Source organism: Puma concolor, chromosome B4 (genome assembly GCF_028749965.1).
Source record: "Puma concolor isolate L17-30 chromosome B4, mPumCon1.1.hap2, whole genome shotgun sequence".
Lineage (NCBI taxonomy): Eukaryota > Metazoa > Chordata > Mammalia > Carnivora > Felidae > Puma > Puma concolor.
In genome coordinates this window covers 10714499-10740211 of record NC_141673.1, presented here as the reverse complement: position 1 = coordinate 10740211, position 25713 = coordinate 10714499, and the positions used below count along the sequence as shown (strand labels likewise).

Sequence of the window (25713 nt, the reverse complement as noted above, 5' to 3'; positions counted from 1 at the left end):
CCCCTCAGAAACATGGCCGCAGAGCATTCTTCCGGAAGTCGTCACGGGCATCTTCGTGACGCAGAACGAGTTAGAGCGTCCCGTGGGGTTACCATGGTGCAGCTCTCAGCCCCCATTCTCTCCGCTTCCTCTCCCGCCTGAGCGCCGGGAACGGGAAGGCGGGCGTCGGGTCCCGCCCGAGACGTAGATACCACCGGGGGGGGGGGAGGGGTTGGGAGAGCAGGTGACGCTCTAGGCGAGCTCGTACGAGTCTCTATGGTGCCGAGCGCTCCTGTGCGCCGCTCCCGCGAGTCCGGGCGGACGTTGCCCCTTTAATCGGCGGAGGGCGGTGCCGAGGAGGTCCCGCGAGAGCGGCGGGGGGCGGGGGGCGGTGCCGAGGCTGGGGGCCTGTGGCCGATGGAGCCCGCGATGGAGCCGGAGACTCTGGAGGCGCGAATCAGTGAGTGTCCGGGAGGGGCGCGGGCCGGACCGGAACCGGAACCGGGGGCACGAGGCGGGCCCCTTCCCGGCGGGGGCGGGGTACGCGGCGCCCCCTCCCCACGCTCCGCCTCCGGCCCAGGAGAGGCGGCGCCCCGAGCCGGTCCCTCCGACCCTGGGGTGAAGGAAGACCCCCGGCAGCTGCGGGGACCGTCGCTGGGAGCGGGCGCCGCCCACCTATCCGATCCTCGGGCCGGGACCCTCGGGGAGCAGTGAGCTGCGCCCGGCTCTGTCCGTAGAACCCCCAGGACGGAGACTGTAGTCCCCAAAGCCCCGAGGCCCACACTTCTCCCCTGAAGAGCGGGCCCTCCGAGCCATTCTCTTGGGCCCGGGAGGGAGCAAGCCAGCGGCCCCCAAGGCTGCAACTCAGACCCGGGCGGGAGGGCTCCTACTCTCCGCGGGCCCCAGATCGTCCACTCTGGCTCTGCACGGCGTGATTCCCTCCTAGCCGTTCCTTGAGTCTGCAGCTCCTCTCAGATTTGCTCGTTTCCTCGCCCAGGAGGGGAGGACTCACTGGCCCATCTGATCCTCCAAGCTCTGGCCGTACGACGAGAAACCCTCAAACCCTATAGGCTGGACAGGGTCCCGTTTGAGACTCCAGAAGTAATATCAAGCTCTGTATCACTAGCCTTGGCCCAACCCCTCAGATTCTGTACCTCCACCCAAGACTCTTCCCAGCTCTTGCGACCTTCCTCCAGAGGCCCCTGAACCCCTTTCTCTGTGGCTTCTCAGGCGCGGGTTCTTATTACTCAGGCTTCTGAATCTCCATAACCATCTGACCTCCCTATCCCACACTGCTGATGGAGCTCCTCGCCTCTCACAGCTTTCCTACTGGACTCTCTCTCCCTAGGCTAGTGACCGCTCCCTCCCAAGTCTTCCCTCTCCTTGGGCTGCGTCTCTGCCAGGGCCTCAGGGAGACCTCGGTCTACCTTCAGCTCAGCCCCTTGGCCCCCAGCACACCAGGGAGCCGCACAGGGTGGTTGGGGGTCTTGGCCAGCCCTTTTTGAGCCAGTCTCGAGCAGAATTGAACTCTGAGGTTGGCCCCAGAACAACAGCATTTCCAGGCGTGTTTCAGAGTCCCGTCTGGCCAGTGGAGGGGGAGGGCATGGAGAGGAGGCACTCAGAGGCCGTGGAGACTGTTCCAGAACGCCCAGGTGTCAGCAGCAACTTGGGAGGACGGGCAGGGCCCTGGCTGACAGGTCCGACATATCTCAGGACTTGAGGGTGATGCAGAGCTGTCTCATGTTTAGCAAAGAACAGGATTTTCCGAGAGTCCAGAAAGAGTCCGATCTGAGAAACGGGAGCCAGGACCCCTGGGTTTGGCCGTAGGGCTGGACTCTAATAGACTGAGGCCAAGATTGTTTTCTCTTTTTCTTCCTCTTTCTGCACTAGCAAAATTGTAAGCTCTTCCCTTGCAGTGGCTGGAGGTAAAGAGTAGCTTCTTGTAGGTAAACGACGATATTGTCACCGCTGTGTAGTGACAGGGGACAGTCATGCTCTATTGTGAAACACTTCCCCCTTGCCCTCCCTGGCTGTTCTCCCTTACTGCCTGCTGGGGATTTGGGGCTCAGGCCAGCGAGGTTGGTCAGCTCTCCTTGGACCCAGCGGCTCTTACTCGGAGCCAGATGCAAGGGAGAAAGCTGATGTCTCACAATGCCACCGCTTTTTTCTCACTGGCTTCTGACTCAGGACAGTTTCTAGAACTAGCTTCTCTGTCCTCACTCAGACTCATGTGTCTGACATTTTTAAAAGACTTCCTGTTTTAGGGTCCCCCGGGCAGATGTCATTGAGAGGGCCAGCTCTAACCCCATTCTATCTTTCTAACTCCAGACTGGTGTTCCCCAGCCTCTGGCCATGTTGGGGGGGGAGGGGGGCCGGGAGACAGAGTAGACAGCCACACTTTCCCTTGGTGGGGGGGTGATGGTTATTCCTGGGTGGTCAACAGGGGCTTTCTTTCTCTGAGGGACTAGAGGGCTTTGCAAGGCTCCTGGAACAGAGGTTTCTATCCAGAGAGAAAATGCTTCTTTCACATCTCTGCTCAGCTGTACCTCCTCTGAGAGCTCTCCCAGAGAGAGAAGCGCCCCCCCCCCCAAAAAAACACTTTCTATACCTTCTCCTTGCCTTGAGTTTCTTTATACTTTACAAGAGTATACAGCGTTATGTGTTTGTTTATCTGAGTAGTTGGTGTTTCTCTTGCTGGGCTGCCAGCTCCAGGAGGGCAGGGATCTTGCCTTGTTCACTCCTGTGGCCCCAGCACTCAAAATATTTATGAATAAATACGAAGTGAATAAATACTGCCAGGCGCCGGGATCCCAGAACTCGACCTCCCACCACAGCATAGGACCCAAGCGGGCAGGCACCACATGTTGGGTCCCAGCCTCCTTCTGGCCACAGATCCTTCTCTGTCCCACCTCCTAGGCTGTGTTTCCACCACACCCCCTGCTCAGTATCAGGCTTGAGGCAGAACAGGCCAGAGAGGGTGAAGCTTAGAGACCAGCTCCGGGGAGGTAGGTGGTGGAGATCCAGCTCTCACCTTACGTAAAGTATTTTGTCATCTAAATCGGTCCACCTTTCGCTCCAGCTTTACAGAGGGGGAGACAGAGGTTCAGGGAAGTTACGTGACCTACTTGATTGTTTTTTAACCGGCATTGGGTGTCAGGGAGGCGACTGGGCTTGTGTGTCGCCCCCTCCTGTCGAGCTGTTTGCCCTTTCCCGGCCACTACCCACCCCTGGACTCAGACTCCCCCACAACCTGTGCTGGCCGGCCGCTGAGCCCTCCTTCCTTCATTTGTTTGCCAAGGGGAAATGGGCGTGTGCACAAGAGGCTGGGATGCGGTGCGACAGCAGGCTTGGGCCCACGATGAAGGTCAGAGCTGGGGGACAAAGAAGAGAGAGCGGATCCAGCAGGGCCGCCCTGGGCAGCAGCCAGGGTTAGGGAAGACTTCGTGGAGGAGGCGATACCTGAGCCGCACTCCTTCCAAGGTCCTTCGCGCTCTGCCCTGTGCTCAGTGATCCGCGTCTCTCCCCCTCACACACGGCCCCGTGCTGTTCCGAGGCATGCCATCCCCCCCCCCCCCCCCCCCACCGGCCCGGTTAGCTCCCGCTTGAGTGTTGCCTCTTCCGGACAGCCTCCCTGGCCCCGAGCCCAACCCGAGTCCCCTGCTCGTGGCTCCTTTGCCTCCCTCTGTCACGCTGTATTGCGAACCTAGCTTCCCTTGGCTCACTTCCCAGCCACATGGCTCCTTGAGAGCAAAACTGTGGCTTCCCCCCCCCCCCTTAACCTCTGGATCTGAGTGTAAATTCCCTGAGAATTGTGGGAATACTTTTCAGGAGCACAACTAGAGGAGGTGCGGACAGGTAGGCAGACAGACGTGCAGCTGCAGAGGCGGGGGCACTAGGGAGTAGGGGAACAGCCCCTGAGCACCATCTCTAAAAGTGGGGCTATTCAGGGAGAGGCTGCAAGGAAAAGCCCGTGGACGGGAGCTCATCTGTCCGTTGACGCCGCTGAAACATCATCCCTCAGGTCTTGAAGCTATTGGAGCAGGAGGTCAAGGGGACTCTTTTTGCCTGTTCGGTCATCCCCTCTATTCCCTATTGACCAACTCTCTTGCCAGAGGAGGAAGTGGGAGAGGCAGGGACGCCTCCCCCAGGCCACGACGGTCCTCTCTCCTACAGACAGAGCCACAAACCCCCTGAACAAGGAGCTGAATTGGGCCAGCATCAACGGCTTCTGCGAACAGCTCAACGAGGACTTTGAGGGGTAGGTGGCCTCCTGTTTTGCTCACCTACGCAACAGAATCTGCCCCGCACCTGCGGCGCCCACGCCAGACCCTGGCCCCCGGGCAGAGACCTCAGTGGGTCGAGACTCCGCTTCCATTCCTAATGTGCTCACAAGTGAACGATGGTAGTGGTCCTTCGGTACCACCTGTGGGCCACCCGCTAACCGAACCCATTTTACAGGTGAAGAAGCTGAGGCCCAGGGGACTCGGGTTCCCCACAAAGGAAACGGTAGTCCTGGCCTTAAGCCCACACCTCCCTGAGCCCCGGCCAAAGCTTTGTTGGGACGTGCTCCCCAGCTGGGAGGAAGCCAGTAGGCCCTTTGCTCCAGGAAGAACGAGAACCGCCTGCGTTAGAATTACTTGTCAAAAACGCCCCTTTGGGGGCTGTGCGCAGACGGGGGGACTAGACTGGCAGAGGGCTTGGGGTGGATTTGCTGGCAGGCTCCCCAGGTGGTGAAGTTTGAGGAGCGCGGCTTTCCCTCCACCGCACCGCCACCAGTGCGGGCGCTCCGCTCCGGGAGGCCACGCATACGGTGCGGCCCGTGTGATCCAGAGTGCAGCCGCCCGGGTGCGAATCCCGCCCCTCCGTTGGCTGGGTCAGCTGGGCAAGCCTCCGTCCCTTCTCCTGTCACGTGGGGGCGATAGTCCGGCCTGCTTTGGAGGGCCGGAATGAAGGTCGGGCACGAAGATGCACGTGAGGCACCTCGTACATCATAAGCACTCCGTGTTAGTTGTCGCCGTCACCGGTGACAGGCCTCTTACGATCCAACAGATGATGTCACCACCTTCACCGCAAAGGTGCTCTGATTTCTCCCAGCAGAACGTCCTGTGCCCCCTCAAATTCCCAGGGAGCCGTGTCCGCCCTTCCTTCATGGCACATTGTCATGTTTTGCTCCCAGACGGGACCCTTGAGAAGGCCGTGGTCCCCTCTCCCGCTCACAGTTCTCGGTAACGCCAGGAAAGGGACTGAGCTCATACCTTTTGAGGGTCCCTGGCCCCTACTCCCTGTCTGCCCCTGCCCTGTCCTGCTACAGCCTCCAGGCCTCTCCAGTCGGAGAAGGGGCAGGGCCTTTGCATCTACCCCACCGAAGCCACCAAGGGCTGTGCTCCCAGCAGGGGGGTGTGGCTGCCCTCCCCTGGGTTGCCTCGGGCTCCAGCCGTTTGGGCTTTGTGCTGTTCCTCTCGCCCAGGCCCCCGCTTGCCACCCGGCTGTTGGCTCACAAGATCCAGTCACCGCAGGAGTGGGAAGCGATCCAGGCGCTGACGGTGAGAAGGGGAGAAAGGGTGTGCCGGCTGTCCCCAGACCACGTGGGTGGCCCCCCAGGGAGGCCAAGACTGAGGTTTTTGGTTTGTTTGTTTGTTTGTGTTTTTTTTTTTTTTAGAGAGTGCTTGGGCGGGGGGGGGGGGGGGGGGGGGGGGGGGGGGAGTGCGGAGAGAGGGAGAGAATCTTAAGCACTTAAGCAGGCTCCGTGCAGAGCGTGGACACAGGGCTCGGTCCCACAACCCTGGGATCATGACCTGAGCTGAAATCAAGAATTGGACACTCTTGGGGCGCCTGGGTAGCGCAGTCGGTTAAGCGTCCGACTTCAGCCAGGTCACGATCTCGCGGTCCGGGAGTTCGAGCCCCGCGTCAGGCTCTGGGCTGATGGCTCAGAGCCTGGAGCCTGTTTCCGATTCTGTGTCTCCCTCTCTCTCTGCCCCTCCCCCGTTCATGCTCTGTCTCTCTCTGTCCCAAAAATAAATAAACGTTGAAAAAAAAAAATTTTTTTTTTTAAAGAATTGGACACTCTTGACTGAGCCAGCCAGGCGCCCCCACATCAGGCTCTTCTTTAGAGCCCAAGGGAAGGGTGCCAGAATGGCCTAGATTGGGGGTCTGGGCTGGCCCCTAGGGGCTCACAGCCTCCCACCCCAGCCCTGCACAGTTAGGCCTTGCGTGGGGAAGAAGCCCCTTAGGATCATCTGGCCCACGGGTTCCCTGCTCCAGCTCTGTGTCAGATCTCTGGGAGCCAGTTAACCTACTGAATGAGGCCCCCCCCCCCAGGCCTGCTGAATCTGAGTTTCTTTGGCATCTGCACCCAGGAATCTGCATGCCTGTAAAGCTCCCCAGGTGCCTTGTAGAGTTAACTCAGCCCATCACTGGTCTCCAGCACCAGGACAGTGCCGTCCTCCCCAAAGGCGGTTCAAGCGCTGACGCTGGACTCAGGCCAGAGTTTTTGAAGCTAGGTCAGCAGAAGAGTGGGGGGTGGGGGTGGGGAGGGTGCGCTGTCTGTGGCCCCCAGGCACGGGCCACATAGCAGCTCACCATAAAGCAAGGCTGACCTCAGAGGGTAAACGTTTTTCTTTTAGTGGTTATGTATTTGTTTTAACAAGACAGGGTTGTTGTTTTTGTTTTTTGTTTTCTCGACTATGGGCTACTCCTACGATTCCACGGATATGTACTGTAAGGCAAGGTAAATGGTGCCTGTTGAAGTTTAAAAAACTACCAAAGGGGCGCCTGGATGGCTCAGTCAGTCGGGCGGCTGACTTGGCTCAGGTCATGATCTCACCGTCCGTGAGTTCTAGCCCCGCGTCGGGCTCTGTGCTGACAGCTCAGAGCCTGGAACCTGCTTCGGGTTCTGTGTCTCCCTCTCTCTCTAGCCCTCCCCCATTTGCGCTCTGTCTCCCTCTGTCTTTCAAAAATGAATTAATGTTAAAAAACAAATTTTTTTTTTAACTACCGAAGAAAAATAATAGGAAAATCATTCACAAGTGGTGCTCAGATGTGGCCAGGCTATGGAGGGGCCCCCTCGATGCTGCTGTCACCAGCCCTCGAGGGCACCCGCCCCGCCTCATGTCCTCAGGAGTCATTCTCTCCCTCCGAATGCCCATCCCTGGGCTTCCATGCCCTGGTCATGGTTTGGGGGGGGGGGGCTGCCTCCTCTGACCCTCCCTGGGGTTCCCCCCACCCAGGTACTGGAAACGTGCATGAAGAGCTGCGGCAAGAGGTTCCACGATGAGGTGGGCAAGTTCCGCTTCCTCAATGAGCTCATCAAGGTCGTGTCTCCCAAGGTGGGTGCTCCCAGCCTGAGCTCAGGCCTGCGCCATCAATGGGGGCGCGTTGAGGAAGGAGGACCCCCTGTGGGAGGCAACTGACTGCCCTCATCCTGGGGGCTCCCACTGGGGTTCCCACTTCTGCTCAGTTGGAACTCTGCCTGGCATAAACACAGACCCTTGAGTCCGGGACAGCGGGGTGTCCAGAAGGAGGGCTACCAGGCCACCCGGTGGCTGGTGGCTCTGGAGCCACTCTTGGGGTCGCTCAGGCTTAGTGAGGAATGACCGTAGGACATAACGCGCGGCTGCTGGGCCAGCTTCCCCAGCACGGCCACTCTGCCCGTGACCTCTCCCCACCTGGGTCTCCACTGGAGGGTCTCCCTGTCCCCACCCCTCAAGAGTGGCCTCCTTGAGGCCTTGGATGCTGAGGACCCAAATCTGAGTGGCGGAGCCTGCTGATGGCCTTGGCCCGGTTGGGGCGGGGCGTGCTCCCTTAGGGCATACGCATATTTGATGCCCCTTGGGTGAGATCCCACCCCCTGTGCTCTTCCTTGTCACACCCCTCTCCTGACCAGAGCAGCTGAGTGTCCCAGCTGGCCCCCCATTCTCTTCCCAGGAGGCGACTAGTGTGAGCTCCAGTTCCCTCAGCCTAGTTTGCTGCTGAGAGAGACTGTGCGTGGGACCCAGGGCTGAGCTCGGTTCCACACCTGCCCCTTCCCTGGCCAGCCCCAAGCCAGGTGGCTCCTTCCTGAGGTCACAGAGTTAAGCCATAGCGGACTGGCCGGAGGCAGGCGCTGGGCTCTGCGCCTCACCTGTGTCAGCCCTGCATCCTTACCGTGATGCCACCGCCGTCATCCCCACCTGACAGGTGGGGAAACAGACACTCAGGGCTGGCCCGGCTAGTGCGCGGCAGAGCTAGGAGGTGAGCTCAGTCCGCCAGGCTGGTTGGGTGGGACGGAAGGGCCCCGCAGGCTGAGGCTCCCGAGGGAGTCCTGGGGAGGCAGCCAGGTCGCGGCTGGGGTTGGGGCGACAGGTTTTGGGGCCGGACGACGGCAAAGGCCTGCCCTCCCCTCGGTCTCTGAAGTACCTGGGCTCTCGGACGTCAGAGAAGGTGAAGAACAAGATCTTGGAGCTCCTTTACAGCTGGACGGTCGGCCTGCCCGAGGAGGTGAAGATTGCAGAGGCCTACCAGATGCTGAAGAAGCAGGGTGAGGCACCAGAGGGGGGGCCGTGACCAGCGCCCCCTTCCCTCCTCCCCGAGCTGGGGCTCCGGCAGCTTCTGGCAGCAAGGTCATGGCCCTGCCCTTTAACTTCTCAAGAACATAGAGCTATGGGGCCTTTTTATGGCTCTGTGTGAAGCTAGGTTGGGTGGAGGGAAGGTGAGTGTGGGTCAAACTTCCCCTCAGAGAGTGGTCCCCATGGAGTGGCCTCAAAATGTGGGTGCCTAAATGCCACCACGCAGTTTGACATTGTAGTTCAGGAGCCGATCGTGGCCCACTGGAGTCCAGAGCCAGCATGCAGGAGAGACTGTCCTCCACCCTCCATTCTACCCTGGCCGCCCCCGCTCCCCCCTCGCCGCCCAGTTCCATTCCACACTCTGGCCCTGGGCACGGTTGACGGCCTTCCCACCACCGTCTACTCCAGGGATCGTGAAGTCAGACCCCAAGCTTCCAGATGATGCTGCCTTTCCCCTTCCTCCTCCACGACCCAAGAATGTGATCTTTGAAGATGAGGAGAAGTCTAAGGTGAGCTTCCAGGGAGGGGGGAGATGAGGACCTTCAGGCCCACTTGGCCATGAATTCCAGGCCCTGCCCTGAAGCAGAGGCTCGTGCTGAGCACAGTCATGCAGCGGGTGACAGGCACGGTTTATCCAGCACTTCTGTGTGCTGAGTACCTCCCGTCCAGTGCCCCTGCATTTAATAAACACAAGAACGTGTCTGGTGTCCCTGGGATTGGTCTGAGGGCATTTTATAGGCTGGGCAGGAGTTTGTGTATTTTTGTCTTTGACCTTTTCAATGATAATTTTATTAACTTCGTGTTAAAGAAATCATGTGCTCACGGGCAAGAAATTAAACAGCCCAGAGGAGGTAAGATAAAAAGTAAAAGCTCCTATCCACCTAGTCCCAACCCCCAGAGGGCTCGTGCCGTTGAGTTTCTGGCACATCCTTTGGGAAAGATTCCCTCACGATGGTACTCCCACATCTGGTGCCATCCATCAAGAACTTCTTTGGGGAGCACTCGCATGCAATGCCTCGGTTGTCCTGACGGCCACCCCATCAGGTGTCGGTGGAGGCTCACTGTTTCATGGAGAGCTTAATAAGTGCCTTATGTCCCACAGCCAGGAAGTGGGGAACCGGCACATGACCCCAGGCCCGGTACTGGGGTCACTGTCATGCCCCCCGTGTCCCTGCAGATGCTGGCCCGCTTGCTGAAGAGCTCCCACCCCGAGGACCTCCGAGCAGCCAACAAACTCATCAAGGAGATGGTTCAGGAGGTGATCGCCAAGCCCGCGGTGCAGGGAGGAGGCAGAGTGGGGACTGGAGCGGGGCCGCCGAGGTGGGGTTGTGTGTACGCCTACGGGAACCCTGCGGCGACCCAGCCAGAGGGCTGTCACAGCCAAGAAAGAGCTGACAGATTGGGGGACCCCAGGGGACAGAGCCAGGACCGGTGTAGGGGGGAGAATGTCCCAGCAGCTGAGCTGACCTGCTCAGGTTGGGCTTCTGCGAGGCTGACTGCCTCTTCTGTGATAAGGAAATAGAAATCAGGCCTTGCTAAGTGAAACGTATGCATATGTGTTTACTTATCATAAAGAGGGAACGCTGCGCACTTAACATCCAAGCAAGTATGCGTATTTCGTGGGTACGGGCTGAAACTTTTTTATTTGATGAGGGTAGGCCATCAAAGCTTCAGCCTAGAGACCTACAGGGAGGAAGTCCTAGGCGGTGTTCTGAAGGGCAAGCTGCGTGTCCTCATAGCACAGGGAAAGTCAAGGGTGGCCGCTCTCGAGGAGGGTGATTGTGTCCCATGGCACAGCGCAAGCCCACCTCTCGTCCCGCGAGGGAGGGGCGTGCATGGTAAGCCCAGGGACGCGGGACGGTGGGGTCACTGGAGATGGTGTCTGAGGGCCCCGGAGATTCTGACAGGCCCGTGCAGAGGCCTGGGACCTGAGGGCGTCGGCAGGAGGAGAGGACGTGAGCGCAGGGTCGGCAGAGGGCTTCTTGGACTGGAATGCCCTGGCCTGGGCACGAGCGCCTCGTGGCAGGGTCTGACCTCACACCGAGCCAGGAGACTCTGGAGTGCTGTAGGCAGTGCCTGGCTGAGAGCAGGCATGACCTGGGCTTTCTGGGGCTGATGCCTCCCTAGGACCAGAAGCGGATGGAGAAGATCTCAAAGCGGGTGAGTGCCATCGAGGAGGTGAACAACAACGTGAAGCTACTGACGGAGATGGTGATGAGCCACAGCCAGGGCGGCGCCTCTGCCCGCAGCAGTGAGGACCTCATGAAGGTACGCCTGCCTCTGCCGCCCAGCCCCCACCCTCTCCGGGTCCCCGCCGGCTTGACCCACCCGCCCTCCTGTCCCCAGGAGCTGTACCAGCGCTGTGAGCGGATGCGGCCCACGCTCTTCCGACTGGCGAGTGACACAGAAGACAATGATGAGGCCCTAGGTGAGCGCTGGGCGGTCAGCCCTGTCCCTCCGACCCCTCCCCCCCGCTCCCTTCCCAGGACTTGCTAATTATCTGCAGTTGGCAGGACCCACCACCAGGGGGCCCCGCCTCCTCCAGCCCCGACCTTGGGTTTCTCCACATCGAGGAAGCAGAGAGCAGGGGCTGATATGGTCATAAGACCCTACCGGCCAAGCCTCTACTCAAGCCCACGAGCTGAACAAGCTGAAAGGGGAAGAATTGTCCCCATTTCACAGCTGGGGCTCTGGGAGGGAAGGGACTTGCCCAGATCACAGAGCATAACAGTGGCCGAGCCAGGGTGGACCAGGGACTCTCTCCGGATACTGCCTCCCTCCCTGCTAAGGGCTAGAAACTGAGGGCAAATCCCACAGGCCTCAACGGTTCCAGCGCGGGGCCCCATGACTCTGTCACAGCCACATATCGGGTTGTCATCCTTATTCTCTGCTACCATGTCAGCCAGTCTCTGGGGCAGCAGTCTGGGAACCATATTAGCCCTTGATTCGGTGGGAGTTCACTGAGTGCCTCCCAGGTGCCAGGCACCTGGTCCTTGCCCAGGAGACTTACTGCCCAGACTCCTCTAAGCCTTGGCCCCTAAAGGGATAATATTGGTAAGGGCCTAGTTTGTGCCAGGCACTATTGAAGGCCCTGGGGGCACGGCAGTGATTAAAATCAACAAACGCCAGGGGCGTCTGGCTGGCTCAGTCAGTAGAGCATGCAACTCTTGGTCTCGGGGTTGTAAGTTCGAGCCCCGCGGTGGGCGTAGAGATTACTTTAAAATCTTTTAAACAAAAATCGGCAAAAACCATATTCTCCATGGAGCTTGTAGCCCGACGAGAGGAGAGAGGCAGCGGGCAGTGACCGTTTGTCAGATGGTGGTCAGTGACGTGGAGAACAGCCGGCAGGGAGGGGACTGGGGAGTGGGGGTGAGGAAAGGGCTCCAAAGACCCCAAGGCAGGAAGGAACGAAGCCACGCAGAGATGCGAGGGGCGTCCGCACGGCAGAGCCAGTGTGGAGGCTGAGGCCAGAGCATGCCGCCGCGTTCGGGGTGGTGGGGACGGTGGACGAGGACGGGCGGTAGAGGGTCTGAGTGAGTCGAGCAGACGGGACGCCCCCAGCCCCAGCCCCTCGCCAGGGCTGCAGTAGACGCAGGGACCTCCTCTCCCCCCAGAGGCCTCCGTGTTCCCTCAGCCTAGTGTCTCCCCTCCTGCCCCTTCCAGCCGAGATCCTGCAGGCCAACGACAACCTCACGCAGGTCATCAACCTGTACAAGCAGCTGGTGAGGGGCGAGGAGGTCAACGGTGACGCCTCAGTGGGCTCCATTCCGGGTGAGGAGACAGCTGGGGGCGGGGGGCGGGGGGGCCGCCAGGCGGGAGCGGCACAGAGCCCAGGGCGGAGCACTGGCTCCAGAGCTGGGGGCTGGGAGTGCCAGGGTGACCCTGGCCCCGTAAGATGAGGAAGGCCCCCAGGGACAGAGCTTGGGGGGAGTCTCTGCCAGGGCTGCAGCTGTGGGGGGAGGAAGTGAACGTGGGGCAGAGGGGGAGGGAGGCAGGGTTTGGCAAGGACAAGTAGAAGAAGGAAGGCCTTTCTTTCACTTGATAAATCTGGCACCTGTTGTGCGGGGCTGGATGGCACCCTCCGTGCTTGGTTTCCTTACCACGAGGTGCGAGGGAGGGGTTGACACCTAAATGTGGCAGGCTCGGCCCCAGTAAGGGTAAAGCGACAGCCCTGGGGATGCATAGAAAGGGTTTGAACGGGCCCAGTTGGGGAGCAGTGGGGGTGGACGCTACCACGGAAGCAGCCGCGTGTAAGTGAGGCTTCAAAGGATGGGAGGCAGTTCGCCAAGTGGAGAGAAGGAGCGAATAGGTTCTGGACAGAAGGGACTCCCTGTGCTAGAGAAAGGGCCTGGTGGCAGATTTCGGGGGCAGGGCAGCCTGGCCAAGGAGGGGGAAAGAAGCAGGAGGGCTGTGAGCGGTGGCGGTGGGGAGAGGGGGGGTAGCAGGCTGGCCTCCAAGAGCCTGAGCGTCCTCCACGCAGGACGGGCCTGACTCTCCTCTCCTCCCAGGGAGCACCTCGGCCCTGCTGGACCTCTCAGGCCTGGATCTCCCTCCCGCGGGCACCACCTACCCAGTCATGCCCGCCCGCCCCGGTGACCCGGCCAGCCCCGAGCAGCCTAGCACCTCCGTTTCCCTGCTCGACGATGAGCTCATGTCTCTGGGTGAGGAGGGGGCTGGGCCCAGAGGAGGGCGGGCTGGCTACAGGCGGCGGGGGGGGGGGGGGGGGGGGGGGGGGGGGGGGGGGGTGGTGATGGGGGGGTGGACATGCCCGCAGCATGTGAGGCAGCCTGGATCCCAGGAGTCCCGTGGAGGGTGTTGTAGGCGTTAAGCCCATTTCACAGCCCAGGAGGCTGAGGCTCAGGGAAGTTAAGGAGTTGTCACCAGGTCTTCCAGTCAGAGGGTGAGACCAGCCAGCCTCTAAACCGACCTCTGCCAAGCCCGCCACACCTCGGCTCTGGTGGCCTGAGGGGAAGCCGGCGAGATGTCTCCACGGCAGGTTAGAGCCTAGAATTGGGAGCCGCCCAGCAGATGGTCCCCCTCCCCCCCCACTTGAGAGGGAGAGGGGCAAAGAGAGAGGCCAGGCCCCGTAGCTCCAGAAGCTCCAGGGAAGCCGGTGCCAGAGCACCAGCCACTCCGTGCCTCCAGTTGGTCCCGGACTACAGGTTCCAGAGCCACAGGGAACCAGGCGCACGCCTGGGGAGGACGCAGGGGGAACCCAGCCGGCCAGGCAGTTCTCAGGATTCCAGCTTCTGGCACAGCCCCCTCTGAGAGCTTGAAGCGGGAGGACGCGGTGACAGCCTCTTCACAAGGGCCCTGAAGTTACTTAAAAAAAAAGAGAGAGAGAGGTTGAGGTCTGTCAAAAGAATCTCGAAAGTTACGTTGGGGAACTGACTTGGAAGCCAGGAGTCAGACCGTGAGCCAGTTCTGAGGTAAAAACCAGACCCGACGGACCAGAAGCGTCGGTGCGCCTGCATGCCGGGCGAGCGGCTTCCCTCACCCCTGCTGCCGCACCGTCTGAACACAGACCACCCTCCTCCCACCACGGGAGTGGGTGCCACCAGCGTCCCCGCTTTCCAGACACGAAAGGACGGCTCCCAAGGCTTTAGGAAGGCTAGGTGACGTGCCCAAAGGGGGGGCACGCGAGTCAGGATGAAGCGCTCGGATTCTGACGCCTTCCCCTGAGCCTCTTTGCTGCTCTGACTCCGCTCGGCGGCCAGGAAAGGGACATAAGGACCGGGAGTGCATCGTGAGGGATGAGGGGACGGCAGAGCAGGACGAGCTCCCCTCTGGGCCCCGCGGCTGGTGCCCTCTCCAAGGGGGTCTGCCCACAGCGTGTCCGTGGGCCCACGTACGCATCCCATCCGCCTGCCCCCTTTCCGTTCCGAGCTGGGGGTGCCTCAGGGAGAGGGAGGCCTGACCTGTCTTACAGAGAGGGAAGGATGGTCCGGTGACAGAGTGCACACGGGCTCATCTTCCCCAGCAGATCCGGGACCGGGCAGCAGCTGCCCGACTGGGCCCGGCCCCCAGCGAGCGGCTGCCGCAAAGCCACCTTCTCACGAGAAGCAAGGTGTGCTTTGTACTTCCTGTCCCCAAGTTGCTTCAGCAGAGCCCTGAGCCTCCGGCATCTGTTGGTTTCTACTCAAAGGGAAAGGAAATGTGGGAACAGGAACCAGAAGGGCCAGGGCAGCACCCGCCCAGCCTGGGGGAATAGAGGAAGCCCTGGGACCACAGGGTCGGGGGGGCTCGTCCTAACCGGCTCTTTGTGGCAGGAAGGGCGAAGGGTGGGGGCGGGGCAGGCAGCGGGGACTTCCCGTCCGCCACTGTTGAGGCACTTCATCACATCGGCCTCCTTTATTAGTCAAGACGGTCCCCTCAAGTCTTACAGATGAGGCCCAGGGAGGTGGGCACCTGCCCGAGGTCACACGGCCAAGGGGCAGAGCTGTGTTCGGACTCCAGCAGCGAGGCCACGTTCTGTCCGGGGCCGGATGCTGCCACTTGCCGGCTGTGTGGCCTTGGGCAGGTTACTCACCGGCCTCAGTGTCCGCTTTGTCAGCCCCGAAAGAGGGATGACAGCCCCACGCGCACTCGTCAGGATTGTTTGAGGATCGAGTGAGCCCCGCGTCTGAGGTGCCCGACGCTTCCGGGCGTGTGACAACAGTCACCGCTCGGTTGTCCCTGCTCTCGGAGAGGTGTGCCCAGAGGAAGAGGCCCGGCAATCAGAGCCTCCGGTGCCTTGCCGGTGCCTCTCAGCTCTTCAGGCTGCACCTCACCGATTCGGGATTCGCTGGCAACAGGCCAACTTGTCTTCTGTGGATAAAACCTATGGCGGCCTTGGCCCAGGGCGTGCTTCGGGTCAGACCGGGTGGGTGACCCCCTGCCCTCTGCGAGTCGGCGGGCTAATGAGCGGAGCCATCCAGAGGGCCCACGGCTGTCCTTGGCGCCAGCCGGCCAGCCCTGTCGGCGCGGCCAGGGCAGATGGGGCCTTTAGAGCCTGCCCCCGTTCAGCCCTGCAGCCGTGTCCCCGGGGACGCTGCAGCCCAGCCCAGCCTGGCTGCTCAGAGTCTGGGGCGCCACCTGCCCCCTGGCGCTCGGAGGCTGTGGCCGCGTGGGGGCAGAATGCCGACCCCTGCCCGTGGACCCACCCCCGGCGTCTCCCACTCCGTCCTCCCTTCCCGCCACCCCTGGGTCCCCGGCCCACCGGCTGACCGCAAAGACAAAAGTCCCGATGTCCGTAGTTGAGGTGGCTTCGGAGTGCAGGAGTGGAAGCATAAGTGGGCGTGGGGAATGGGCCTTCAGGATCTTTGGTTCCTGCTTCTGCTCTGCTGCCGGTTCCCTCTGAAAGTGGGTTTTCTCGTCTGAGCTAAGCCTCTTGGGGCGATACGGGGGGAGGGCGGGAGCCACGGACCCCAGGCCAGCACGCAGCCCCCCAGCTCCCTTGCTTTGGAAGACCTCCAGCTCCTTTACGTCTGCCTCGCTTCCCTTCAGGCCTAAGCGATCCCACACCCCCTTCGGGCCCAGGCTTGGATGGTGCTGGATGGAATAGCTTCCAGGTAGGAGGGCCAGGAACCAGCACGACCCATCCTGAGGTAGGGTGGCTGGGACAGGCAGCCTGCAGCGGGCAGTGCAGAAAGAGGGCCCTGGGGCGGGGGTCCCCGGGGCTGAGGCTCCTGTCCTGACCTGGGGGTCCCCGGGCAGGCATTCTCTCCTCAGCTCCACACGCTCTCCTTGCGAGTCAGCGCTGAGATGAGATGAGGTTCCCGTTCCTTTTCTCCTGGTGGTGACTTTAAGGTCCCTGGAACGTGCTGGTTTCTAGAGTAGACCCCGCAGACCAGGCCGGCCCATGAGACGGGCGCAGGCCAGCAGGAGTGTCGTCCCCTTCCCTGCTGCTGCTTCCCCAGATGTCACCCGCGGGGAGGGGCAGGGGCCTCAGGCGACCCCGACCCCTCTTCGGCTCCGCCCTACCCACCTGCGTGCTTTGTGTGCCCAACAGTCGTCTGATGGCGCAGAACCCCCCGCCCCGCCTCGGGTCCCCAGCGCGGACAGCCAGCCCCCGGCACCCATGTCTCTGCCGGCGAGCAGCGGTCTGGATGACCTGGACCTCCTGGGGAAGACCCTCCTGCAGCAGTCCCTGCCCCCGGAGTCCCAACAAGTGCGGTGGTGAGGGCACAGCCTGGCTGGGGTGGGGTGGGAGTGTCCCCCGCCCCCAACAGCATCCGCTTCCGGGCTCTCCCAGGCCCCGCGGCCAGAGGCCCGGTGCCCGCGTGCTCCCGTGGGCAGCCGTGGCTAACGGACCACCGCGTGCCAAGCACTGCACTGGTCTTGAGGGAGGCAGCGGTGCCCGAGGCAGGTGCAGGGCCCATCCCGCGGAGCACAGAGCCGTGTCCCACCGGGCAGGGGTGGGGGACAGGAGCTGCCTGTTCCAAGGTGAGGAGACCAAGGCCAGAGAGACAGGGAGGCCTCCGAGCCGGCCACCGGGGACAGCCGGGAAGCCCGGCCTCTCCTGTGCCCCTGATCTCTCGGCCCCCGAAGATTCACCCCCCCAATGCCACGTCCCCCAACAAGGGAGAAGCAGCAGCCAGCCCCCCGGCTCACACTCCGGGACCTACAGAATAAAAGCAACTGCAGCTCAACCAGCTCCAGTGCCGCCGGCCTCCTCCACGCGGCGTCGCCTGAGCCCCCTGGGCCTCCGCAGCAGCCCACGACGACCGAGCTGTCGCTGGCCAACATCACTGTGCCCCTGGAGTCCATCAAACCCAGTGAGTGGGCCGGGGGTGCGAGCGGGTCGAGGCTGGGCCGGGTCAGCACGCCACCCAGCAGCACACCCCCCCCCCCCCGTTGTCCCGTTGGGAGCGCGTGCCACTGCGTGACCCAGGGAGGAGCTCTGGGCAAGACCCTTGTCCTTCGCGGGCCCCCTGCTTCATCCTTCCCAGAGCGAGGGCAGCGTGCTCTGCACGGTCCAGGCCTCCACAGGCAAGACGACTCCTTACGCTGGCTGCCGGGTGCTCCCTCCCCAAGAAGGCAGGACCAGGACATAGAGGTCCCGGGTCTCTCCAAGGTCACGAAACCGAGCCAGGATAAGGATGTAGGTCCAAGTCCGAGCTTCTGCTGCCCAGGGGCAGTTGGGGACCACTCACAGCCCAGGTCAGACGGATGAAGACTGGCCGGTCATCTCGGCCTTGTCCGTCTTGTGGGTGCACCTTGACCGAGGGCATCACCCCTTCAGTGTCCCCAAGAAGTGGCCGATGGTGCCCCTCTCTTACCAGTAGAGAAGGCCCCGAACACCGGACTGACTGTGCTAGAGTCACACGGTGAGAGCTTGACTCCAGCTCACCCATAGGCCTTCACTCCAGCAGTCCAGGGCCATAGTCCCAAGGCCCTGGGGGATCCCCCGCCATCACTCAGCCTGGGGCGTGCGTGTCTTGCCTCCACCGACACGGTAGAAGTTCGCCCGCCCCGTCCGGGTGCCGGTCTGTACCCGTGGCCCCACTGCTTCCGGGGTAAAGGCGAGGACCTGAGTTTGTGGATTCGAGTGCCTGCTGGGAGCCAGCTGGACGTGCTTGGGCTCAGGCCTGGCACCCCCCCCCCCCCCCATCGCCCTGTCCCCTTTCCCCTGCCAGGCAGCATCTTGCCAGTGACGGTGTATGACCAGCATGGCTTCCGGGTCCTCTTCCACTTTGCCCGCGACCCGCTGCCCGGACGCTCGGACGTGCTGGTGGTGGTGGTGTCCATGCTGAGCACCGCCCCCCAGCCCATTCGCAACATTGTTTTCCAGTCGGCTGTTCCCAAGGTGACAGGAGCGTGCCTCCTTCCTCTCAAGGCAGGGTGACCCGGGGCTGGACGGGGAGCCAGCCGGTGGGGGGGCAGGGGATGGAAGGGAACCCAAGGACAGAGCCCCTGGCCCCCTAGAGGAGCTGGCAGGGAGACTGGGCCTGGTCCCTCAGAGGGTGGGGACAAGAAGCGGGGGACTCAGCTGGGCCCCGTCCCGCCCTGCTGTCCGCAGGTCATGAGAGTAAAGCTGCAGCCGCCCTCAGGCACGGAGCTGCCGGCGTTTAACCCCATCGTCCATCCCTCGGCTATCACCCAGGTCCTGCTTCTCGCCAACCCCCAGAAGGTGAGGGGCCCGGCTGTGACGACGCGCCGCTGTGGGGGTGGGGGCGGCCCCTTCTCTCGCTCTGACCCTCTGCGTTCACTGTCTCTGCCCCAGGAGAAGGTTCGCCTCCGCTACAAGCTTCTCTTCACCATGGGCGACCAGACCTACAACGAGATGGGGGATGTGGACCAGTTCCCCCCACCTGAGACCTGGGGAAGCCTCTAGAACAGGGAGGGGTGGGGGAGAGGAGGGGGGAACAGGACTGGCCATTGTCTGGCCTGCGGGGGGAAGGCCGTGGTGGCCTAGGACACCCTATGTTCCCACGGCGACATCCCCTGGGCCTGGTGCTTCTCCCCTCACCCCTGCAGCCCTCTCCTTACTCGTCTCCTCCCCTGCGCAGATGGACCCAGCCGAAGACTGGGCCTGGGTTTGCGCTGCTGGGGACCTTGGCCACAGGGGAGAGCCTAGAGCAGGGAACGGCTGTCTGGCCCTGGAAGGACTTGGGGTCATGGGGGAGAAGCATGGCTGTCGGGCAAGGGCCAGGACCTCAGGCCCAGCCCTGACCCCAGCCTGGGGTGGGGTCATCCCCACCCGTCTCTTATGCCTTATGGGAAGGCCCAGCCATAACTTGGGGGCCATGCTGGAGCGGGAACCAGCTCAGGCCTCCTCCGTAGGAACCGGGTGACTGGCGGGGGGGTGACGCCTGCACCCCCAGCTCTTTGCACTCTCTGCTGTGTGGTTTGACTCTCTTTGCTTTTCTGTCTCAGTGGCCCTGTGGTCACCATCTCAGGGGGCCCGGTTGGGGGAGCCCCACCCGTCCCCCACTCCTCGTGGGGCTTTCGCTCCACCCGCCCGCCCCCTTGGCCATCAGGCTTCTTGCGGGGCTGTGGGGGCTGTGACTGCTGGCCCTCCGAAGGTCACGCCAGAGCCGGGTGGCCCCAGCTGGAGGCTCAGGGCCACTGGGGTTTCCGGTGCGTCCCCTTCAGTCCCTGGCCTCTGCCGGGGCCTCCTGTGGGCAGCTCACCTCTGCCCATCCGTCTGTCTGTGGGCAGAGTGGGGTCCGCGTGTGAGTGAGAGCGGGAGTATTTATGGAAATAAAACGTCCTTTTTCCTGGACCAGCTGCTCTCCTGGCCCTTCTGAGGTGGAGGGTGATGGGGGGCCAGGAGTGGGAGGTCCCTGGGGCCGCCCTGTAGACCTCTCCGGCTCCGTCTGTGGCCATCAAGCTGTGGTTCCTGTCCTCACCACCCCCGAGCCCTTCACCGGAAGAGGTGGTGCTGAGTCACCAGAGAGCCGTCCCAGCTGGAAGTGAGCGGCCGGCCGCTCAGACCCGCCAGGAGCTCCAGCTGCTGCAGACGCTGGCTGGGAGGCCCCCGGTTGCTCACAACTTCCTCCTGCCGCTTCTCGGCCCTCCGCGCACAACTGTGGCGCAGCACTGCCCCGGAGGGCCTTGCCTCGGCTTCCCCAGAGACTGCTCCCAGGAAGCAGGGTGCTAATTGCAGCTGGTTTCTAGAGAGGCCCCGGGGATGCTGCGCCGGGCCCCCCGCCAACCCCAGCTGCAGCACGCTTACCCCTGGTGTGAGCGGAGTTTAGGCCCCGGTCCAGGCGCAGGGGGGAATGGCGTGGCCACCGCGGAGCAGAGCAAGGGGGAGTTAGCCCCGGGGATTGCCGCGTGATGTGGAGCCGGCCCCACATGCTGCTCTGCGGGAGAGGGTTCCCGTTTCGAAAAGTCTGGGCAAGGCTGCCTGCCGTTTGTCCTCCCTAGCAGATGATGGGAAGGCCTGCATTTAACAAGCCGGTTTCACTTTGCCCAACCTTGTCCTTCCCGGGCTGAACCCCTTGCCCATGGATACCATCGGGACGTGCTGGAGAACAGCCTGGGCGCTTTTTTCCGTTGAGCAAATGAGGCATGTTTCTCTGTGCCAGGCCTCACTGGACGCACAGGGTGAGAGCTTCCCATCGGCGCAGATCCCTATGGAGTGTCCACCCCCTCCCCCGCCCGACACACACACACACACACACACACACACACACACACACACACACACACACACACACAAACACAGCCCTCCTGCAGCAAGGCTTCCAGACGCCCTGACCCTCCGCGCGCCCCCCCCAGCCACAGGGCCTGGTTCCTGATCCTTCCCCACCAGGCCAGACTCTGCACAGACAATTGTGAGGTCTCTGAACGACAGCGTCTAGTAGGAAGGTTCTTCTAAATGAAACAAAACTTTACTCCCCTTAATGCCGCCCTGGCGTCCCAGGGGCACCACCTGGAGTACCGTCTCTTACCAGCTGTGGAAGGGCTGCTGGTTGGGGTGGGAATGTGTGCAGCTTCGAGCTGGGAGTCTGGGCCTGCTCTCAGCGGGGTCCCTGGCTTGCTGTGTGATTTTTGAGCAAGGTGCTTCCATTTCTGGCCTTTGGGTTCCTTTTTTTTTTTTTTTTTTTTTTTAACAGAATTTTTTTTTTTTTAATGTTTATTTTATTTTTGAGACAGAGAGAGACAGAGCATGAACGGGGGAGGGGCAGAGAGAGAGGGAGACACAGAATCGGAAACAGGCTCCAGGCTCTGAGCCATCAGCCCAGAGCCCGACGCGGGGCTCGAACTCACGGAGCGCGAGATCGTGACCTGGCTGAAGTCGGACGCTTAACCGACTGTGCCACCCAGGCGCCCCCAGAATTTTTTAAATTTATTTCTTTTTCAAGAGAGAGAGTGCAAGCTGGGAAGGGTCAGAGAGAGAGAGAGAGAAAGGGAGAGAGAATCCCAAGCAGGCTCCGTGCTGTCAGCACAGAACCCGATGTGGGGCTCGAACCCAAGAACCCTGAGATCGTGCCCTGAGCTGAAACCAAGAGCCAGACGCTCAAACTGCTGAGCCACCCAGGTGCCCCCTTTAGGTTCCTTCGTGACAGTGGCGAGGGGCCCAGTGAACTACAAGGCCCTGCTGAGGCCTTCTGGAGCATCCTTGAGCAAAGGGGTTCCCCAAGCTCTTGGCCTGGAGTGACCCAGATGCTCCAGGGACAGGGATACCTCTTTCCTCTCTCGGACCTACCGTCTTCCCTTTTTCCTGGTCTATCCATCCAACTGTCAGCCATCCCACAGGTGCCTCTGAGCAGCCCCGTGCCAGGCTTGGCCCTGCGGTCAGCTCACAGGCTGGCATGGAACCTACGAGCCGGGAGCTCAGCATGTTAGGGCAGAGCGATGGGAGGGAGGTGGGGCTGAGGTGCCACAGGAGCCCCGCATCTGTCTAAAGGGCTGGGGGTGGGGTCTAATCATGGGAGGCGGCCCTCAGCCTCCAGTCCCTGGAGGAGTCATCCCCCAGCTTGGGAGTCATCCCCCAGCTTGTGTGTGGATCCCACCAGAGGTCCGGAGCACTGCCCAGGAGACCCAGAGCCTCTGGGGTGCTTGGGCTGGACGGGGGTGAACAGGGAAGAAGTGTTCTGTCTCTCGAAGGGCCACCCCCACCCCCATCTCGGGAGCAGTGGGACTTCCCAGACCTCGAAGCCACACTTCCACTTCTATTCATGCGGCTGGACACAGCAACTCGTTTGGGTTTCTTTTTTGGCAACCGCAGCGCACTGCTTAAGTTTGTGGCAGCCACAAGAAGCCCGTCTCTGCTGCCATCCGGCGCTCCCTGCCCCCAGTGTCCGCGCAGGCGGAGAGCACGGGGGCCAGCCCGGGGCCCGGCCTGGCACAGACCTGCCGCAGGCACCCTCTCCCGCCGTCCTCAGAACGGCCTGTAGTGATGGGAAACTGAGACCCGAAGGCACACATTAGGGCCCGAGTCCAACCAGCAGTCCTGGGAGGGGCCGCTCTGTCTCCCAAGCCCTCCCCAGCCCTCCGTTGGACCGCTGTTCCCTGCAGTCAGGGTTAAGGGCACAGGCTCTCCGGGGCTGTCAGGATCGTGAAGTCCCCCTGCCCTGGCCCCACCCCCAGGTTTCCTTCTGGCAAAGTCGTTCCGGCTCGAGAAGGCAGGGGGGTTTTCAGAGCCCCCGAGATCATACCACACGCCTAGCTGCTCTGGGCAGAAGCCTCCACTCGGAGCCCAGCACGGATATGACCACGGACGAGCAACCTGTCAAAGTGTCTGAAATGCAGCCCGGCCTCGGCGCCCAGCCACCGGCCTCCCTGCGCAGCCGACACTAGACCGTCCCAGGCTTGTGCAGTCTGTACAGAGGCCCCTGGGCCCCCGGAGCAGCCCCAGGGACGAAGGAGGGGGCAGGGGCCAGCCCCTGGAGTCTCCAAGCAGTGCCATCTGGCACGGCAGGAGAGCACAGGGGGGCTTTGGAGCCTGTCAGATCTGCTTTCCAACTTGGCCTCTACCGCTTAACCAGCTTGGGACCCGGGGCCAGGGGCTCTGGTCTCCTCACCTGTGAAATGGGGACGAGGATACCAACCCCACCGGAGGATGTGCTGGACCACACGACAATAGGAGCTACTGTCCCCAAGAAGGCAGGACACACGCCGGGGGGGGGGGGGGGGCACGTAGGCGGAAATGGGGGCAAGGGTCTTTTTATTCCAGACTTCACAGGCTGAACCCGCTCTCGCTCTCACTTCACCAAGGACACGGAGGCTCAGGTCAACCACCTCGTCCACGGTCATCCAGCTAGCAAGAGGCTGAGCCCAGCTGGCCGGCTTCGTCCACACACATTCAAGCTCTGTTCTAGCTGTCTCTGGGGAGGAAATAAGTGTCCATTGATGCAATGCCTCCACTTGCCATTCAAGTCAGCCCTGTCTCTTGAGCTCCTGTGACCATGGCACATTGCCAGGCCATACAGGATTCGGCACGAGCGGAGGAGACCCAGCCAAGTCAACAAGCCCTCGGCGATGCAGCGGGAAAAGGTCTCGTGACCGGAGAAGGGGCTGGCCGGTGACCTCCGAAGCCCCCACTTGTGCATTTGCAGTTCTAAAAGTACAATCTCGACCTTCACTGATGACACTGCGGGGTCCAAAAGTCTCTGATGACAACATCCTTCAGAGGGGCGGCCTACGATCCAACCTTTGGGGCGTCCAACCCTTTATGATTTGGCATCCAAGTGTGCTCGAGCTTAAGTATACCCTAAATATACCCCTCACCTGGCCAGCAGCCCCACCCAGATGAGACAGAGAAAAGTGTCAGACTGGAGGGGAGCCTGGCGCCCGGTGGGGAGGCCCCAGGCCTCCACTGGGCTGGTTATATGGCCCCGGTTGTTTCCAGCCGCTGCTGCTATAGCCCCACATGTCCTGACCCCTCTGCAGGCCTGAGCTGGGGCTCAGGCCTGGGCAAGCCTAGGGGGGGGAAAGGGAGAAGCCAGACCTTGCCCTCAGGGACCTTCAGAACAGCTGGGGAAGTGGACAAGCCCAGACCCAGTGTGCCAGGCTGGAGGCAGGGCTGAAACAGGGCGGGGACACCATATAGCCCAGAGGTTTCCCAGACGGTAAAATTGTGGTACCTGGTGGCAAGCTGCTGGTTCAGGAGGTTTCAGTTTCCTATTTGTGCACCCATTAGGTTGTGCCCACTGCACAGATGGGGGAAACGGAGCCACCACGGTGTTCCGGGATCCGGCCGGTGAGGAAGGGGGACGGACAGGCCAGGACTAGAAGCCAGGCATTGATTGCAAACCCGAGCCCTACATTTTAAGCAGCCACGTCTACACTGGACTCTGATTTCTCCCTCCGTCGAGGCATTCCTCAAGCCTGCCCTTTCGCTAGAATCCCCACCAGCGGTCTTCCAGTGGAGAACGGGGAGGTGGGCTAGGGAACCTTGTCTGGGATCTCCTCGGGCCAGCTTGAGCCGTGGGCCCGCAGTTGGGAGGCTCTGACTCCAGCAGCAGCAGCTGGAGGGTCGTCGTTCCCTTCTCGGCCCCTCCCCCACCCACAGCGGGCCTGTCTGGCTCTCCCTTTAGGGACTGGAGGAGCAGCAGCCAGCGTCCAGTGAGTCCTCCCTGTGTGCCAGGCCTCCTCCTCGTCCTCCTCCTCCGTGAAGTACCCAGTCTGCCCACGCACACACGGTAGGGGCTCAAGTAATCCTCAAACTAAGTTAAAACTCGCAACAAAGCAAAGTGCAATGGGCGGGGCCGGACGCTACCTGATGCCCCTCCCTCTGCCCCCAGCCCTGGGGCCCCTGATGCCTGAGAGGGTGGGGGTTCAGAGTAAGGAGAACCTACTGTTGCCCAAAGTCTCTCATGTTGTATTCACTAACAGTTATGGAGCACTTTAAAAAAAAAAAAAATTTTAACGTTTATTTATTTTGGAGACAGAGAGAGACAGAGCATGAACGGGGGAGGGTCAGAGAGAGAGGGAGACACAGAATCTGAAACAGGCTCCAGGCTCCAAGCTGTCAGCACAGAGCCCGACGCGGGGCTCGAACTCACGGACCGCGAGATCGTGACCTGAGCCGAAGTCGGCCGCTTAACCGACTGAGCCACCCAGGCGCCCCTGGAGCACTTTGTTATGGAGCAACTTTGTTTTGGGTGGAGGGCCAAAGAAATCACTCCTACTGAGTCTGGGGGATCACAGCAGCACCCACATCACTGCCTTCGGAGAGGAAGGGCAAGGAGTGAAGAAGTTTGCTGGAAGAAGGGACTTTACCGATGGAGGGAGCAGGGTGTCAGGGAGCTCCTCTGGAGGGTGGGGCACCCCCCTTAAAGGGGCAGCGGGAGTAGGCAGGGTTATCTTGTCCACTCCTCGGGATGGGCAGGGCCAGGACAGCTGGCCCATCAGGCCAATAAAGACGGCAAGTCCAGAGTTCCCGGGACTTGTCCAAGGGCACAAAGCAGCAAGGTGGCCCCAGGAAGCCAAAGTCCCCAGCCGGTCTCCAGTCGGGAAGCAGGCAGGGGTAACCTTTAGCTCAAGGTAGCCAGGGAATCCTTGGGAGAGGGAACCCGGGGGCAGCATCCTTGGGCCGGCCCAGATGGGCCAGTACAGGTTGGAGAGGCCTGTCCTTGGCCTCTGCCTCCTAAGCGTGGAACTCTCTTTCTCCTTTAAAAGGGGTGCGAAAGTGGGCGCCTGGGTGGCTCAGTTGGCGGGGCGCTGGACTCTTGATTTCGGCTCAGGTCGTGATCTCAGGGTTTGTGGCATCGAGCCCCTGCTTCAGGCTCTGCGCCATCAGCCAACTCTCTCTCCC

General features: G+C 61.7%; 1 protein-coding gene and 1 long non-coding RNA gene across 5 annotated transcripts; one reads left to right on the top strand and one right to left on the bottom strand.

Annotated features, from left to right (window-relative positions):
• On the top strand, positions 1–19728 carry GGA1 (golgi associated, gamma adaptin ear containing, ARF binding protein 1). 3 transcript variants are annotated; one of them, XM_086712324.1, is made up of 18 exons: positions 218–439; positions 3278–3343; positions 4153–4237; positions 5447–5522; positions 7206–7304; positions 8371–8494; positions 8931–9031; positions 9700–9780; positions 10650–10790; positions 10869–10950; positions 12186–12293; positions 13031–13183; positions 16008–16072; positions 16513–16679; positions 17085–17278; positions 18140–18309; positions 18523–18633; positions 18727–19728. In XM_086712324.1, exons 1-18 carry the CDS (start codon positions 397–399, stop codon positions 18835–18837), a joined length of 1977 nt encoding a protein of 658 aa, XP_086568450.1. In that variant the 5' UTR covers positions 218–396; the 3' UTR covers positions 18838–19728. The 3 variants fall into 3 exon arrangements, with proteins under 3 accessions (XP_086568452.1, XP_086568450.1, XP_086568451.1); XM_086712326.1 differs by lacking the exons at positions 218–439; positions 3278–3343 and adding an exon at positions 1–158; XM_086712325.1 differs by lacking the exon at positions 3278–3343 and having other exon boundaries at positions 219–439.
• Positions 13261–16516, bottom strand: LOC147578903 (uncharacterized). 2 transcript variants are annotated; one of them, XR_015253316.1, is made up of 4 exons: positions 16200–16516; positions 15052–15857; positions 14441–14657; positions 13261–13844 (listed from the first exon to the last, which is right to left on the bottom strand). It is a non-coding gene; the product is annotated as an uncharacterized LOC147578903 (long non-coding RNA). The 2 variants fall into 2 exon arrangements; XR_015253315.1 differs by having other exon boundaries at positions 14441–15857.
• Positions 19729–25713: the final 5985 nt, after the last annotated feature.

Bases quoted from the DNA above. Each gene is read 5' to 3' on its own strand.
- GGA1 (XM_086712324.1), top strand. From the start codon at position 397: ATGGAGCCCGCGATGGAGCCGGAGACTCTGGAGGCGCGAATCA. The intron at 13,184-16,007 runs GTGAGGAGGGGG...GCTTCCCTTCAG, and splicing joins CGATGAGCTCATGTCTCTGG to GCCTAAGCGATCCCACACCC. The intron at 18,634-18,726 runs GTGAGGGGCCCG...TCTCTGCCCCAG, and splicing joins TTCTCGCCAACCCCCAGAAG to GAGAAGGTTCGCCTCCGCTA.